The sequence below is a fragment of the Orbicella faveolata genome, unplaced genomic scaffold (assembly GCF_042242905.1).
Source record: "Orbicella faveolata isolate gen_17 unplaced genomic scaffold, um_ofav_v1 contig_12, whole genome shotgun sequence".
In the NCBI taxonomy this organism is placed as follows: Eukaryota; Metazoa; Cnidaria; class Anthozoa; order Scleractinia; family Merulinidae; genus Orbicella; species Orbicella faveolata.
In genome coordinates, this window is record NW_028301539.1 from 18,801,666 (window position 1) to 18,819,442 (window position 17,777).

Consider the following 17,777-nt stretch of genomic DNA (forward strand, 5'->3'; position numbering starts at 1 on the left):
TCTGAAGAACAGGGGATAAAGTTTATCGCATTGTGTGAAATACCATTTTCTATGGACTGTCAGAATAATTGTGTCGGGCTGTCACTCCCAGTAAGAAATCGTGACAACGTGAAAACGAGGTCTGCACATGTCGCCAAAAAATCAACATGGCGGTCAATTTTCAATAGTAAAGATATTTTTTTTGCCATCTGAACATGTGAAATGGTTTGAATATTATACACGTTATTTGGACTAGAGAGGATTTGCAAATTAATTTAATGTCATGACAGACCACAAAGAGGAGCAAGAGCTTGAACTAGAAGCTCTAAATTCAATCTATCCGGAGGAATTTTCCCGTGAGTATCAATCTTATCAAAGACTTCAGCTCTGGTTGATTTTGTAATCTAACTGTTTGGTTTGCTTCCGATATAGTTATTTTTTTAATTTTTAATAGAAATGTATTAGGGAATTCTTGTGAAGGTTGTTGTGTATGATCATCCTTTAATTTGTCTTATTTGGTTCGCTGTGTCTCTATGTCCGGCAGCCGGACAGGGTTTTCAAAGTACTCCGTGTCCGGCAGTCAAAATAATTTTTTTAAAATTTCAGTTAATAATGTCAAATCTTTGTTTATATTGCTGAATACTAATTTCGGTTAGCCTGGCACTCGGTATATCGGGATTTATAACGTAGACTATTATAAAACAACTGGCAGTCAAAACGTTTGAATAGCACTCCGGTTAGCCTAAAAATCACTCTGGTTAGCCTAAAAAGCACTCTGGTTAACCTAAAAAGCACTCCTGTCAGCCTAAAAAGCACTCCAGTTACCCTGAATAGCTCTCCGGTTAGCCTGTTTACGGTTAGCTTTCAATAATGCTAAGGGTAACTCTATAAGCACTTAAAAAATTCCGAAAGTCGCTGGTTGGTTGCGGTGGCGCAGTGGGCATCAGTATCGCTTGTCAGGCTGGCGACCCGGGTTCGATTCCTCTTGGGGTCGGCTGTCAAAATGTCCATTTTACGTTGCTTAACTTCTCACTGCCGAACATGGAGTATTTTAAGAAACCTGTCCGGCTGCCGGACATGTAGCGACAGCGGAAAAAATAAATACAATGTTAACACAAGTAAGCGTTAATTAAGCTTAAATTATTGACTTATTTTATCGTACTTCAATTTACCAGTGATTGAAAGTGATCCATGTTGTTTCCAAGTTTCAATTTCTTGTGAACCAGAGAAATCAGAAGATGAAGACTGTAGAGGTAATTAGTGAAGCTCATGTCTGGTTTATTTACAAAAGGGAGCATAATGAGTATCAGAAGCCAAGTACAAAAAAATGTTATAAATTGTCTTAAGTTCTCTGTGGAGTAGCATGAAATATCTTCTATGTGGCTTACGTCTATACCTGCTAACTCACATACATATTTTTTATGCTTGCCACATGCCTGTGGATCAAAAACATCAACCACATGGATAGAAGACAATTTCACTTGCATGACTTTAATTCTGGCAACAGACTAATATTTCACCCAGGGGGCAGTAGAAATACAGTCAAACCTCTGGTTGCGACCACCTGTCTTTAGCGACCAGTTCTCCAAACTACCAAAAGTTTCCAAGCCAAATCACTATATTTGGAACCTCTAGCAAGTGACCACCTCTCATAAGTGACCAAGACCACTTTTAGAGCTAAAGGTTTGAAATTTTCTTTTGTTTTTAACCTCCCATAAGTGACCACTTGACAGATAATAGAGAGGTTAAGCATGACGTTTATGGCAAATGGCAAATGGCAAATGGCAAAAATGAAACTTTTGCCCTCTCTCTTCAGCTGTGTGTACAGTAGAGTGAAATTATTTGTATTTGCACTGAATAGGAGGAGATCTAATTCCATTTGTGTGTGCCTTTTATACGGATTAGAAGAAAAGAACTCAAAATCAGAAGTTGTCTTTGTCGTCTGGCGTTAATGTCTTGCTTAACCTCTCTAATAAAGCGAAAATTGGATAATAAGGTGTTGTAGCATTATCACATTCCTGGGTTGTACATGGAAATTGGGAAGTTTTTTTTGAAATTGTTTTTTCACATGACATAAAACATTTAAAACACGCTAATGAGGCAAAATTTTGACCCAATATGGTCTAAGCTCTGGTGAGCGACCACTTCCCATAAGTGACCACCAAGGCTTGACATTTTGTGTGGTCGCTTATGGGAGGTTAGACTGTACTTCCACTTCCTCCATGCTACAGAAACCAGGATTAGCTCGGACCCCTAGGTCACTGGGTCACTAGGTCGCTTGGCCTGCAACTTTTTTTACCATATCAATAATGCAGGAGAATTTATTATTTTGAATATTAAGAGAAAAAGGCTTAATGTGTGTCTTGAATATCTTAATGTTTCAGTTTGTGCAACATTGCAGTTCACATATGTAGACACATACCCTGATGATGCCCCTGTCATTGAAGTGCCATCATATGAAGGGATTGATGATTCAGATGTAGAGAATTTAAGAGAGTTTTTGGAACAAGAGGTGATTTTACTATGTACGTAGTTGTTGGTTCAGTTTACCTCATTTTGGGAGTTCAAGAGGTGTACTGCACATGGACATTGAAAGCAGGGCTTTATTCAGGGTAGGATGTGTATTTCTTTTTTCCATTAGGAGCAGACATGACTGAATCAAGTCCATTTTTGCAAAAAGGTCTCAAAGTTAACAAAACTTAGTGATGCCAAAAAAAGAACTTTCATAGGCCAAGTCAACTTAAGGTGTACTTTGAACTTATAAAGCAAGGTGAATCTACATCTCTAGCATGATTCTGCGACTTACAGGCAAGATATTGGGATGAACTTGTCACCGAAGATAAAATTATATAGCATTACAGACAAGTAATGTCCTCTTTTTCATTTGTGGTATATGAGTATGACACAACAAAAATTCTTCCCATAACTTGTGAAATGCACACTTCAGTGTAAAGTTTACATGATAATGAATTATTGTATGGCTAGCTCTGAGAACAGGTAAAATGAACCAAATCCTGTGCTGTGATTGGCTACGTGAACAGGCAAGATGGTGCTACCTTGCCCTCACAGGATTACCTGCTGTGTCTCGGAAGAAAATACTGTTTTTTTTTTTGTGATATATAATAAATCCTTTGTATGTTTCAAGATGGCTGGATGTTGGTCTTGTTCTTTTTGTGCATGTTTATGGACCTCAAATCCGTCTCGGTCTCCAAACACACAAAAAAGGAACTTGGCCAATATCCAGCCATCTTGACCTCATGCTCACTCAATAACCCATATATACAGTTGTGCCACCTGATGTGGTGGCCCTTTGGTTACTGAACTGTACTCCTGACCAAGAGTGGCATCCAGGTTAGAGCCCCGGGGGAACTCCAATATAAAAAGGACCGGGGTGCTTGTCATACCTTTTAGGGATCAAAAAAGCAGTTTTGGTATCTCTTAGGGTGTTCCGCCTCAAAAGATCCACAGCGGGAGCTTCTACGTTACCTTTTAGGGTATTGAGCCCAAATGAAAATGACAGGAGATAATGTTTTGTTTTAGAATTGGTGCCTCTTAGGGGTGAAAAAAATTCAAGCTACACCCACAAAACAGGATCTTGGTACCTCTTAGGGGTTCTTTTCAAAATTTCTGACAAGCAACCCCTTCCTCTCTATATGGGAGTCTCCCCCTGCCTCCTCCCTGGGGTTTGAGCCCTTGCTTAGATATTTTATGTTCTTGGGCAAGACACTGACTCTGTCTGGGTACTGGTAAATTAAAACACTGAGGGTAACCTTACAATAGACTAGCATCCTATCCAGGGCTGGAATAGAAATATTTCTGGTAACCTCATGTTTAGAAACTAGGTTAAAATGGAAACTGCTGTTAGATAATCTGAATTTTTACTAGGCACAGGAAAACCTTGGAATGGCAATGGTCTTCACAATAGTATCAGCTGCACAAGAGAAACTTACTGAGTTCATGAATAAGTTAAAAAATAACAAAGAAGATGAGAAGTTAAGAAAAGAGAAAGAAGCAGAGGAAGCCGAAAGAGCTAAATTTACAGGAACACCAGTTACACTAGAGACATTTGTTGCATGGAGAAAAACTTTTGAGCAAGAAATGATCAAAACTAAAGTGAATAAAGAAGAAACATTTAAAGGCAAACTAACAGGTAGGGAGTCTTTAAAGAATGCAAATAATGTACTGAACTTATATTGACTATACGAGGTTCAAAATAAACTAATTTGAAAACTTTTAACCTGAATTTGTTGGGCTTTTTCCTTGGCTTTTTCCTTGGCTTTTTCATTTGGGCTTTTTCCCCTTGGCTTCCTCTCATGCTTTGAGAGGAAGCCAACAATGTCAGTGACATCGCATCAAGATCAGTATATAACACAGAAGTCACATTCTATTGGTTGCTTTGATATTTTAAAGGGAAATTGAGATTGTTTCACATTCCTCTCACTGTTGGCTTTTTGTAATATCTGAGCACTAAAGAATCGGCTACGAATAGTTTCCTGATTCTTACTTTCACATTGCCTAGCATTTGATCTATTTCTTCCCTGAATGGAAATGATATTTTCTTTCAAGAGAGATCGTAACAGTAAGCATATTACTAATTCAAGCTTTTACAGTCAAACTCAGTGACCGATTGAATACATCCGTGTTCTGAGGTTTTTGTGGTTGAAGATCTCACTTGTGATTGGTTATAACAGAATAAACATTCCAGACATATTTTAGGTGTTCACAGTTTTCTGAGTTTGACTGTAATTGTGGCTGTGTGAACTTTTAGGAGAAAAAGGTCATCACCATACCCACTCCTTTCAAGTGACAACCCTTCCCTCCAACCATTATGGTCTCACTATCATTAATTTTAAAGATCAGCAGTCAACTAATTTAGTCAAAAGGGAAATGCAACATTGGTGTCCACATCAAACCAATCTTCCAACGAGGAAGAATATTGGTCAAGCCCTCTCCCCAAAAGAGAAGTAGCTTCCCATTGGTAACAATCAATGTATGGTCTATAAATTTAAATGTAATATTTCTGATGCAGATTGTGTTGGGTAGACTGCCTGACATTTACACCACTGCATAAGTCAACACAAACATTCAGCAATAGGCAGGCATCTAGAGGAACACTGGTCAGCCTGAAATGTTGGTCATTTTCCACCCTCAGATTACCCCCCAGATGAGAGACAGCTCTCGCCTGTGGGTAATGCTGAGGGCGGGAAATGGCTGATACTTGAGGCTAGAGGAACATGGACTATGAAAGTCTGCTTTGGAAGACAAATAATTTTTCAATTTTCCAGTTGGAGAAATGTAGATCTAAGTTTGATTGCTTAGTTTTTGAAATGCTATTCAGGAATTGAACCCTGGTTTAAATACTCAAAAAGTCTGCACTCTTTTGCTTGCAAATATATTATTGCATGTTACTTTATCTTTGATTTCTTCATATTAGTGTCCCTTAATAATTCTCAGTTTATATTTATATTCATATTCATTTTGTTTACTTTGACTTGAAATCATAACCATGTGAAGCAAATGTTGAAACATTTTGCTAATTCCAACCAAAATTGTTTTAAGTTTTTCAGTTTTATCGAAGTGTTTCATAATTTGTAATCATTTTTTATGTATTCACTGGTAGGTAGGCAACTCTTTGAGCAAGATGCTTCAATGGAAAATTCAGATGCAATATTCCTTGAAAGTAAGTTTTTCTTTTCTTTTTTACAAAATAATTATGTCATCTAAGACTAAGCTCTGGTTTCAAGAGGCGGAGCTTGAATGAAGGTTCTCTCTTTCTTTTTCTGCTGAAAAGATGGGGGAGGCAAACATTTTTGGCTCTTAAAACCATTTTTTTCTCAGTAATAAGGGATCCTGCCCCTTGATCCACTCCCTGCGTGTAGATCTTTCTCTGCTTACAAACTGTGTGAAGGCCAGGAACACAGGCATTGCAATACCTAAGTGTAGCTGATGCTCATCTGTTAACAATATTCTGCTGTTTTGCATTTAGGTGAAGTAAAAGTAGATGAATCTCTTTTCCAAGAAATGGATGACTTAGACCTTGATGATGAGGATATAGAATAAAGCAATTATTTTTTTTACATTGTTGAGTTTTCATTTTCTATGGTAGAGGAGAGGGATCAAGGGACTGGGCTGGGATTTTTGAAAACCGATTAACACCAATTTGGGATCAAAAGTGTCACAGATTTATATTTGTGTCATTTCAAAGCTTTTTCAGTGAATTGTATTGTTTCGGTTCAAAGTTTGACATCGCCCAAAGTTGGGGTCTTATAATCCAATAATAAATAAATAATAAATAATAAATAATCCAAACAAAAGTTAATGAAAACTGATTAAAATGGAAGAGTCTGTTTATGTACTTCATGTCTTTCAAGCTCAAGACATTGATTCTCCCTACAAATTCCCATCGATGTTATTGTGACATAATAGTGGATGAGAGAATTAGATGGTTCATCATAGCAATAGATTTCTAGTCAAATGACAAGTCTGCCCATATCTGTTTATAGATGCCTTAATTGATGTTACTAAACAAAAGTTGTATACCGTACTACCTTCCTTCCAGTAAGAGCCCCTTTTCTAATAAGGGGCACCCCCCTTGAGTGCTGTTTCCATAATAAGCGCCCCTATTCAAAACAGTGTCCCTTTCTAATAGGTGACCCTGCAGCGAAAGTGACATTCAAGACATTAACTTTAATTAATGTAATTGTCTTTAGCTTGCTAATCCGGCAATAGTGGTCAGCACCAGACGAGTAAGTTAAGTAGTTTGCGTTCTTATCTTGGTGCGAGGCCAAAAGTGCGGCTCAAGACCGACAGAGGTGGAGGCAACCATGTACGTCCTATGTCCCCCTCCCCTCCCCCCATGGGACAGAGGAATAGATGATAATCAATCATTGATTGGGGGAGCGACCTCTGTTCTTACAATTCTTGAATGACTGTGTCTGTTTTATTCACTAAGTGCAGTATCATACAAAAATGTAGTCCAGTGTTTACATTCAAAATATGCGTATTGTTCCTAATAGGCGCCCAACCTTGAGCTATCGAAAATTAATTAGCGCCCCCGGCCTGGTGCAAAATTCAATCATTATGGCATTGACTATGATTTAAGTTTGACAGCTTAGACATGTCAAGGGTTTAATTTCAACACTTTCAGCAGCGGCAAATCAACAGGTGCCAAAATTTGCTCTTTCTAGCTTAAAAAAGAGAGGTTGGTACGGAGTGAGTGTCTCTTTCTTGCTCCCGTGAGAAAAGAGGGGAAGTGGGGCGAAAATCTGTTGCCATCGGTTTTTAGTAATAACGCACGGGGGAGGAGTCGTGTGGTCAAAAGGTCCTCTAAATTCGTCACTGTCAATCTTGTTCCCAGGGTCCTCTCGAGAGAGAGGAAGAAAGAGAGCCCTGGGAACGAGGTTGCGCTACTCTTTAGTAGGCCAGGCCTATTTTTATCACGCAAACCGTGTGGAAGGTATTTGGGTAATCTCACCTGCGTTTTTATTGATTTATTTTTCTTTGTTTATTGATCTCTTTACTTCACTCTTAATCTATATTTAATTAACATAACTTTTCACTCTCTTAAACTACTTAGCATTAACAAGCTTTTAATTGATAGTTTTACAGAACGAGAAGGGTGAAACAGAAATACAATTCAAATTTGCACAGTGTTTTGTACAATGCAATGTGAACACGTGAAGGAGTTCCTATTCCAGTGCAGTTTAACCCACAACCGAACACTCCACTACATTAAACGCTATTTATATGCATCAATTGTGAGGTAAATGTTCAAGAATTTATAGACTCTTGCTCTCTTGACCATTTTATCGAAATTCCTGCAAACAAAGTTCAACATCAGTTGTTAGTTCAGAAGTCTTTTAACGGGAAGTTAAGCTTAAGTCATTTGTAGCGAGATACTTTTTCCGCAAGAACATATTTGATCATAAACTATGAGGTTGTCTCAAGAACGCATGGTTCATGTGAAACACTTAAGTCGTTAATCCTCTCGGTATAAGATCTTACAATGGTCGTCTTTATTTTTTCATTGAGGACTTTTTAACAACTAGACTAGGAGCCCGAGTTTTCTATGAGCGAATAGTCAACGCGAAGTAGTCGAGTTGACTTTCGCTTATCGAAAAAATTGGCGAGTAGTCGAATTGTTTTAGTAGACACTCTAAAAATTTACATCACAAAGCCTACAATTTCGTGTATTTTTAAGCCTAAAATTGAGAATGGTTTTCAGTTTCACCGAAGGCGGAGCGCGCGAACGTCAGATTAATAATTAGATTATTCGCTCTCGATTTCTATCGCGTTTCTACCGTAAACTTCCGAACGACCCTCGTTACTTTCGGAATTAGCAGCCTTTGGAGCTCGCTACTTTCGGGGAGTCGTTATTGTGGGGGCATCGTTAATTTCGGGGAACAAAATTCGTTACATGAAGTTAATGTGATTGAGCGCTTTAGGAGGTAAAAGACGGAATTCGTAGAAACAGTTCTTAAAACATGAAATGAAATTCTTCGTTCCAGTTGAAATTTATGTTGCTGCCACTGTTACATATACTCTTTATGTCTAGATCGTGTTGTTGGTCGGCAGGAAAGCTACTAAGTTTCTACTTCCACTGCTATGTTAGTCTGCTGTGACAATACATCAGTGCGCAGGTCGAGTTTTCAATTTTAATTTAAAGAAACGTTCGCCTTTTAATGCAGTCCTGTTAAAAATGACACAAGGTTTTCAATTTTGATTTCAAGAAGAGTTCCTGTTAGTACGTTCCTCCATTACTGAATGACAATTCTAGGGTTTTGTTTTGAAATCGCGCAACTTGAACGGATGAAGCAAGAAGTGACATTTCCTTCGTGGCATAAGCGATACCTCCCCTTCTTAATTGTAGAGCGCCTTAATTATATTTATCAACTTTAGTACCGTAGGTCAGTTTCACTTGACTTTTGATTGGAAAAATATACTTTTGAACCTTGGTCTCGCTATTTTCGGAGGTGGAGCTGGAAGTGCGCTCACTACTTCCGGGCGGTCACTACTTTCGGGATTTACTAGCGGCCACAGCTTTTGGAGGTTACTTTCGGAGCTCGTTACTTTTGGAAGTTTACGGTAATAACGTAAACGATTGGATATGTAATTTTCTGCCAAAGAGGAAAATAAATAATAAAAACATTCAGCCTTAGTCGGAGAGTAAAAGAGTGTGTGCATAGCCAAACAGAAGTTAAAATATTCTGACGCGAACCGACCGAAAGGAATCGTGGCACTAATCGTAAACGAATCGACTCGTACCCGAAAGTTAATTTTGTCTTCTGAAAAATAGGAAGAGTTGCCTAGATTTGTGTGGTAAGGAGTTTAAGAATTTATCTCTGAACCGAAAACAACGCATACTTACAAAGAAATTACAGAAAATCAAGTTATCTACATAGTGGCAGCGTAATGCAAATTTGCAGCTCTCGTCGAATAGCTTTGTCCAATGATTCTATTTTTTCCTCTTTGACTGGCTTGCTACATCGCTCTGTAAACTTCGGCCAATCAAAATTGCTACTGTCCACCTGCCATCGAAATTAATTATGTTTGGAGTGGTAAACAACCCTATTACGTCGTAAATCAGAAAGCCCCAACAGTCTACTTAATTAAAAATACGCGATTTCGGTGTTTTCTAAGCATTGAGCGTGGTTTGAAACGTGTTCAGTGACACGAACAATTCACAATAAACTTGGAATAAAACTTTTATCCAACAAACATCTTGTATTATCTCTTCAAATACATCCTTGAGTACCAAAGACTTACCAATTAATTTTGTTGTTAAGATTCTGTACTCTCGGCGTTGGATTCTTCTAAACTGCTTGTGGCGATTTCGCGTTTGCTTTCATAGGTTTCATCCAGCAGTTTATTCTCTAACTCTGCAAGGAGATTATCTTCCTCACGACCAAACCGCCCCTGGTCTTCATCCTCCGCAATTTCGTCCCTCCCAAAGCGTCCCTGCATTTCTTCTTCGCGTCCAAACCGTCCTTGAAAGTCTTCTTCGCGTCCGAAACGACCTTGCATCTCCTCTTCACGGCCAAAGCGACCTTGGTCCTCCTCTTCTCGTCCGAATCTTCCCTGCATGATGTCACGACCAAACCTGCCTTGCTCTTCCTCGCGTCCAAAACGGCCTTGGGAATCCTCTTCGCGCCCAAAACGGCCTTGCAGAGCGTCCTCCTCCCTTCCAAAGCGTCCCTGCAAATCATCCTCTCTTCCAAAGCGCCCTTGCAAATTCTCCTCTCTTCCAAAGCGCCCTTGCATGTCTTCACGACCGAAGCGACCTTGCATGTCACGTCCGAAGCGACCTTGAAGATTTCTTCCAAAGCGGCCTTGGAAGTTCCTTCCAAAGCGACCAGGAGCCAAGGCCCGTACCTGTTGTTCACCTTCTTCTTCTCTACTAAATCGGCCCTTCCAATATTGGGGCTCCCTCTTGTTAACATCCGAGAAACGGCCCTTCCAATATTGCGGATCACTAAACCGGCCCTTCCAATATTGAGGGTCCGAAAAACGGCCTTTCCAGTACTGAGGATCCTTAAGGACTTCTTCCTTCATATCAGAAAAACGTCCTTTCCAATACTGTGGCTTCTCCGCACTGACGGATCTTGCAAATTTACCTTCGGTGAATTCGGGCATATCACTGTCGTCGGCTTCTTTATTTTCGTCGTCCAATGGCTTTGCGCTGATTAGTAACAAATGACAGCAGAACACTGCTAGTAAGACACAACTTGATATCCTCATCTTTAAAGGTTGCAGCTGACGTGTCCGTTAAAACTAAAAGGGAAAAGATGTGAAACAATGAACTCATTGACTTGGAGACGTCTCTAAAAATGTATTCCTCTACTTTTTCATCATCGTGACTGTCTGTTATTGAGATACTTAGCCAGTATCAAGTTGTTTCCACAAACTAGCCTCACAATGTGAGAAAATAGATTAAACAAGAAGAAAGACATTTCAACGGGTGACAACTCCATCAACAGCTTGGCAAAGTTGTCTTGTGTCGGGTCGAAGTTCTAGTGTTAGACAAAACTTAAATACTGAAAATTCAGGATAGTCATAGTTTGAAATTGTTACATTGTTTGGGTTAGTCAATCGACTGTTGCAAAAATTGGGTCAAATTTTCAACTGCTTAAATGCAGTTTAACCAGCTTATATGCGGTCTCTGCGATCTACAAAACGTCTCCTGGGTAACCTTTGATTTAACTGATTTGCGAGAAAAAATATAGTTCTACAGTCATAATGCACACTAACGGGAAGGAAAAAATTCCTGCTTGTTACTTGTATATTGATAAATTTCCCGGCCACTGCATGACTTGTGCAGCTTCAGCGGATAAAGCTGAGAGACGTTTCGACTGCTTTTTATTGGTTAGGAGTAACAAACTGAGTTTAGTTGTCGGAATAATCGAGAACTCTTCTGATGGCTTCTGATAGCTTTTCATCACTGAAAACTCAGTTTTGTCACGTCTGACAATATACTGTCACTTGTGTTCTTCTAATGTAATATTCCAGCACTTAAGCACTTAAAAAAACTTAACTAAACTTTAACCTTAAGTTTCTTAATGAAAACATCCGCAGAATTGGTCGTTCCTGTGAAAACGTCACATTGCATAGCGCTTGCTGATGTTGGCATTCTTGAAACTACCGTAAGATGAATATTGCATCGCAGCAGAGAAATCTTAAATCTGTTTCTGCGACAAATGAACTTAGACCCCTTCGCCGACAGCGAACTTCAAATGCTAACTTCCCGATGACCTTTACAATCAAGTGCTCGAAGCTTTTCGCCTTGTCAGCTGGGGTGGGGCAAGGCTAACAGGCGAATTTTGTCCATCAGACGTTTACTAACTTTGAAACATCAAAAAATTACTTAAATTGGGATAATTATAACCAGCTGAATAGAATTGACCAGATGCCTAATACTTATTCTCCTACGCAAGTGAAAACATACCCAGCATAAATATTTAATGAAGGAAGTTCAACGCGTTCTCGAAATCTCGAAGTGTTTCCTTAAAAGAAAACTTTAAAACACCCATGGTTTCAAACTAGAAACAACAATTTTGTCAGATATAGCATATATTACCATGAAACTTTGGCGTTTCACCATGCAAACTAAGCACTTTTTGACTCGCTAGCAGGGCAGGATTAACATCTGAATGGGAGATTACAATCCGTCTTCTTTACTTATTTTTTTTTCACATTTCACACGGACATAACATTTAATTTCGAAATTCGAAACAATTTTGGACAAACAAGGTAATTTGTGCTGAGTGTAACTGATCTTAATTTTTTTCGTTTAGCCAGTCTATGAAAAAAGTCCTCTTTAAAAAACCTTGAAAGGAAATTCTTACACCAGTTGTCTGAGATCTGAAAGCCCGTAGCTTTTTGTGTAAATTATTCTGTTTGGCAATCTTAACTATTTTGTAGCAAGAAAAACCCCTTAAGTTAAGAAAACTCTTCATCTCGCGAACTAAAACATACGTTCCAACCAATTATAAGTTGCCCTCCGATATAGATCGTACAGACTATACTAACGCACAATATGAAATGACCCTGGATCTCTCCTGAGGACTTTTTGCTATTTTTACGTCTAGTTTTGAGATTTCTCTACTCAAACGAAGTACTATCTTGTTCTTGATAAAAATAAACGTGGATTAGCCACATCGTTACTAAAGCAATTTTAAACAAGCGTAAAAATAAAACGTTATCTCGCGTTCTGATGTTGACAAAGTAAGGCGCTGAATTTCTTTCAAAACAAGCCGACTAAAAGCAGCTTACAATTTTTGGACTAAAAGATCATATCGACAAGAATTAACGTCCTCGCGCAACTAAATATTTTGATCAAAGAGGTTATAAAGCTCAAAAATTTTCCAACGACGAGCAAAAAAAGGCAAAAGCTAAAATTGACGTTTTGTTTTCGCTTTTCGTGCGCCACAGTTTTGTGGTCAAAAGATAGTTTCGTGTTTAATTTCCAAAACTTCATCGCAGTTTCTAATCATACAGACGGAATTATTCTCAATCTTTCGCTAAACACTGTACTTGAGAAGTAATCTAATCGCTCGAGCAGAACTGACCTTACAGTGTGTAATCAAGGCAAGCTTCTGGTCCCGGCTTCTTCTACCACCTTGCCCTCTTTGTGATTACGGACCTTCTGTTTCGCGATCGTTTACGAGACCGCAATATATTCTTTTAGCAACCCACATCGCCTTTTGTGTCCATGAAAATCAGTTCCGGCGTGTGTTGTGGTGGCTGTATCAATTAACTGTGGCCCAAATAAATGAAACAATAGCGGCTTGATTATTGAAATTAGCAACTAAATCAGGCAATTAACTGAAATTGACGAGAATTGGCCGCCACAGTGCTAGTCAGCAGGTGGTTTGGCGAGAAAAGGGATAAACATAGCAGGAGATGGATACGGGGGCGAGAAATAACTTACGTAAACGATTTCATAGAATTAATAATGGCAGATAACTGACTGGAATGGTGCTGATACTCGATTGATAACGATGACGAACGATTTAGGAAATAACTTTGGTATGTCCCAGTCATATGGCGCTTATCAACCTGTACAAAAATGTCAGACAGTAATAAATGTTTATGTCTTTGCCTTCCTGAAGGGTCATCTGCTAAACGGCATCCATATTGCATCAAAACATTGTCATGTTTTGTGCCCTTGTCGTAATCAGGGCGACCGATATAGAACGAATTGATTTTGGAGAATTCAATTCCTTAAGATTCATCTTGATTTTGTAAATCAGTGATAAGAGAGCAGACAGCTTTAATTTCGAACTGTTATTAAGATCATGTTGATGTATACAGTTCCTAACTGGAAAGAGATTTTGAACCACCAACATACTTTTCTTGTTCGCGTATTTTAACCGATTGACGTTACAAACTACAAGAGCTAAAAAACAACACGAAAATAAAACCACAGTTTTCATTTGAGCCATGTTTGCGCACAAATCAGTTTATTTGTGGTCAATTTCCGTGCAAAAACCTAGTTAAGATTGCTCTTGTTTTTTAGTCGAGTTCTCGCCCGCTAGGGGGCACGTCTTACTCTTCCTAGCTAATAACCAATGTTCACACTGTACTGAGACCAATTGATGTGTTTTGATTGGCAGTTAGCGCTTGAGCCGATAATGTTAGCACTTAAAACTAACTGATTTCATTCATAGGAATCAAAGTGGGCGTAGGCGCCTGCGCAGTAGCGGCCACTACAAAATCAAATCAATTTGTGGCGCATTGTCAAAAACAATTTTATCACCTCGGTGCATAAATTTCATTTTTTTTTTCTCCAAGATAACGCACAAAACCTTATATCCGCAACCAGAATGTTGTAATATCATTAAGAAAAAAAATCTATAATGTGATACTCGATTTTATTAACTCGAAAGTGATATCCGTGAGTGAATCATTAATCCTTTCCCTCGAAATAATCTCGCGCATTCTTTCTAATTGAATGAGTCTGATGCACACCTTTTTCTAAACAAATTAATGAAACCAATTCTGCCGTCCCAGCACCTAATTTTGTGTCCTTTTGTCTTCGCTTCTCGCAATCTCTCATTTTTGGCATTCGTTTTAGTAAACTGAATATACGACAATCGGTGAAAAAGAGAAAGTTCGATTCATCATTCGCGGCTGAAGATTCCTTGTTTGCCACCGTTTTATCAACACAAACATAGCTTGCTGTCTTGGGAACAGTTAAAACCTTCGCGCACTTTTCACCTGCTTCAACGCGTCAATTGCATTCATTCCAGTGGAAGATTTCAAGTGCTTTCAATTTTCGAGGTGCGAATTCTGTTTCCAAATTGAACAATTTGATTACCTTATTATCTACCACACGAGGAGACGTACGTCTCAATTCAAAAATAGCACGAATCATTTTATTTGTTGAACATGAACGACCATCGAGGAAAACGAATCGTGCAATATCAGTTACAAGTATAGAAAATCACAAAGATATTTTTACATTCGTTTTCTTGGAATAAAATACGCGCCAACAATGAAGTTTTCTTTTCTTAGTTGAAATGATGGCACGCCAGCTTTTGGACAAGGAAATAATCTTTACCTAGTTGTAAAAATTGCTCGTAAGAATGGCTTTTCAGAAAAAGACCTTGTGAAAGAAAACATTTGCCGTATGTATGGAGCCTACTTCTCAGTGACTTGCATATTTCGATAACCCATGTTTCCATGTTGCCAGGAATGTGTGCCGATAATGAAAGTAAACACATATCAACCACCAAATTTTTTCAAACAACGAAATTACACTATTTGTAAATTTTGTTCCCTCCTCAAGTGATGTGTGAGCTTCTAATTCCAATTTCCTGAAGTAATAATTGGAAGAAAGGTTTGTTTACGCACTGATTTCCTTCCAGTTTTCTTTTGCCGGAAGACATTTTACACCATGGAAGTTCTCCCGTAACAATGCAAACCGTCGTGGTGGCGTTAAGTTCAAGGGTAGAAAAACATCGGTGGAATATTTGGCAAAATTTGTTTCTTTTTGGTCTGTGAGCAGATAAAAAAAATCAAAGCAAAGCTATTTAATTCCAAGACAATGAATTTGCATAGAGAGTGGACTCACTAATGAAGCGTTTTATTGTAGGCGTGAATCGTTAAAAGATATATGTAACCAAAAAGCTTTCTTATTTCTTTCGTGTAAAGATTCGCCCAGCCTCCCAAAGGGTTCCGCCTAGTGTTTTATACTTACCACTACCTAAATTATAGAATAACTCGATCAAATACGGCAGCATCCGCACTCAAACATATAGCTAAGTGAATCGTCCACAGCAAGACTTCTTTTCCCCATTTTATTAATTTTGTCTTCTGTTTGCACCGAGTCGGCAACCGTAAAAATCGTATTTAATCCAGTAAATCTTTCCTAAGTGGATCAGACATTGTTCTGTAGCAATTTGCGAAAGCGGCGCCGAAAAGTAACTTTTATTCGCTTCACAAATTTAGCTTCAGAAAATTAATAAAGCAGAGATCACTGGCGGTGTCAATACAATATCGGTGGCAAATGGGGGTTATTTTTTCACATCACAATTAGGTATTAAAAATCCTATTTTCGCAAATTGCGGAAAACGTGGAATGGAAGTAACACAGAGACATGCAAGGGGAAATATAATAGCTACGGAAATAATTCTCTTGTTCTCTCCGCTCGTCAAATAGTTTTCCGAAAATTTCCACATCGTTCGAATTTCTACACCTGTCAACACGAAATCGGCTTGGGATTCGCCTCGATTTATATTACGCGGCCGCGTTCATAACAGCACTCAGGTTGAAGCATTTCTAAGTCAGATAAAAGGCACCGCAAGCCTTACAGGCAGGCGACAGGATTTAGGCCTTCCAGTAACAAATTAAACAGAGGGAAGGCTGAAGTCGCGTGGAAAGGAAATTTGTTAAAATGGCGATTTTAAGACAAATAGTCAGGTCAGTTACTTACAGAAATTCTCGTGTTTAAAGAGCGCGCGGAAATTAAAGAGAATTCTTAATTTCATTAAACGCTCAGTTAACTTGCATCATGAGTTCTTCCCAAATCCAAAATTCCTGGAAATGATAAAAGCTTGTCCAGAGCCGTAGCTGTTAACAGCAAGGAATATTAAAGAAGTTACCATAGGTTGAAACTGGTTTCCTTGTATAGACTTTTTCTTGTGTCTTTGGCTCACTTATTTGGAGCTCGTACCCCAACCGTTTCGCTCTTGTTTTCAAACTTAAATATGTTTACTTTGCTTTTACAAACTTAACAAAGTGAACCGTCTAACCAATCAGAGAACACTGGACTGCTACCATTCTGACCAATCAGATACAAGATGCAAGCCAACTGTGATTTTAACAACGCGATGGATGATAGAGGGCGCATAATCGTCATGGCAGTCTTTCAGTAATGGTAGCCTCTCAAGGTAGGGCCGCAGCTAGTAACAGGTGAACTGAGGCACTTACCTTGGTAATAATTTACAAAAATATTTTAGGTTCCTGTTAAAGTCTATATATCAAATAATTAAATCAATATAAAAGAAGTGTTCTTTTCTGATATTGCATCGGTAAGAAGAAGGTTTCGGCTTGCTTCACGATCACTCTTGTACAATGAAGACAATTTGACATCGTGTTGTAAAGGTACTTGCGCCGTGAACATTTTAATGCCGTGCACGCTCTAAATTAAAGGAGCTCAGTCACTGTGTTTTGAATTAGTTTGGCCACGTGCAAAACTGATTACCTTTAAATTGAAGGAAACCTGAAAATAATCGTTTACTAAGATAGAAAAACACCAAAGAGACAATAATAAACCAGTCAGGAGCAAGGATGGTTTAAGATTGAGAAGATTGACACGGATTACAAACGACGAAGCTGAAAAATTTAGGCCAAACTTTTTAAGACGCGCACACCATGACGTAGCTCCCTCAAGTTGCGAAAGAAAAATTTGCAGATTAGACAGAGTAGCAAAGATCGTCTTTAAGAGAGTAAGCGCAGAACCGATTTGACAATTTAACAACTATGATATCAATTCCTATATTTCGAACGGCACGACCTCTCAGAGCCTTCCGTAAAAATGAGTGTAGGTAAAATAACTTCAAGAGTAAGAGGCAGTAAGATCCTACTATAACATAAGACTGCGGAGTGGTTAGTGCGCTCGCCTCCGGATCGAGAGGTCCGGGTTTGAGTCCTGTCGGGGGACATTGTGTTTTGGTCTTGGGCGAGACACTTAACTCTCACAGTAGTGCCTCTTTCTACCCAGGTGTGTAACTGGGTACCGGCAAATTTAATGCTGCTGGTAACCCTGCGATGGACTAGCATCCCATCCAGGGGAGGTA

General features: G+C 38.8%; 2 protein-coding genes across 2 annotated transcripts; one reads left to right on the forward strand and one right to left on the reverse strand.

Annotated features, from left to right (window-relative positions):
- The first annotated feature begins 105 nt into the window (after window positions 1-105).
- On the forward strand, window positions 106-6,054 carry LOC110059578 (RWD domain-containing protein 1-like). The gene is made up of 6 exons (XM_020766296.2): window positions 106-335; window positions 1,155-1,232; window positions 2,364-2,491; window positions 3,865-4,129; window positions 5,600-5,659; window positions 5,966-6,054. Exons 1-6 carry the CDS (start codon window positions 263-265, stop codon window positions 6,037-6,039), a joined length of 678 nt encoding a protein of 225 aa, XP_020621955.1. The 5' UTR covers window positions 106-262; the 3' UTR covers window positions 6,040-6,054.
- A 1,384-nt stretch (window positions 6,055-7,438) lies between these two features.
- Window positions 7,439-13,166, reverse strand: LOC110059582 (uncharacterized). The gene is made up of 3 exons (XM_089282678.1): window positions 13,044-13,166; window positions 9,745-10,749; window positions 7,439-7,796 (listed from the first exon to the last, which is right to left on the reverse strand). Exon 2 carries the CDS (start codon window positions 10,714-10,716, stop codon window positions 9,760-9,762), a length of 957 nt encoding a protein of 318 aa, XP_089138804.1. The 5' UTR covers window positions 10,717-10,749; window positions 13,044-13,166; the 3' UTR covers window positions 7,439-7,796; window positions 9,745-9,759.
- Between the last annotated feature and the right edge of the window lie 4,611 nt (window positions 13,167-17,777).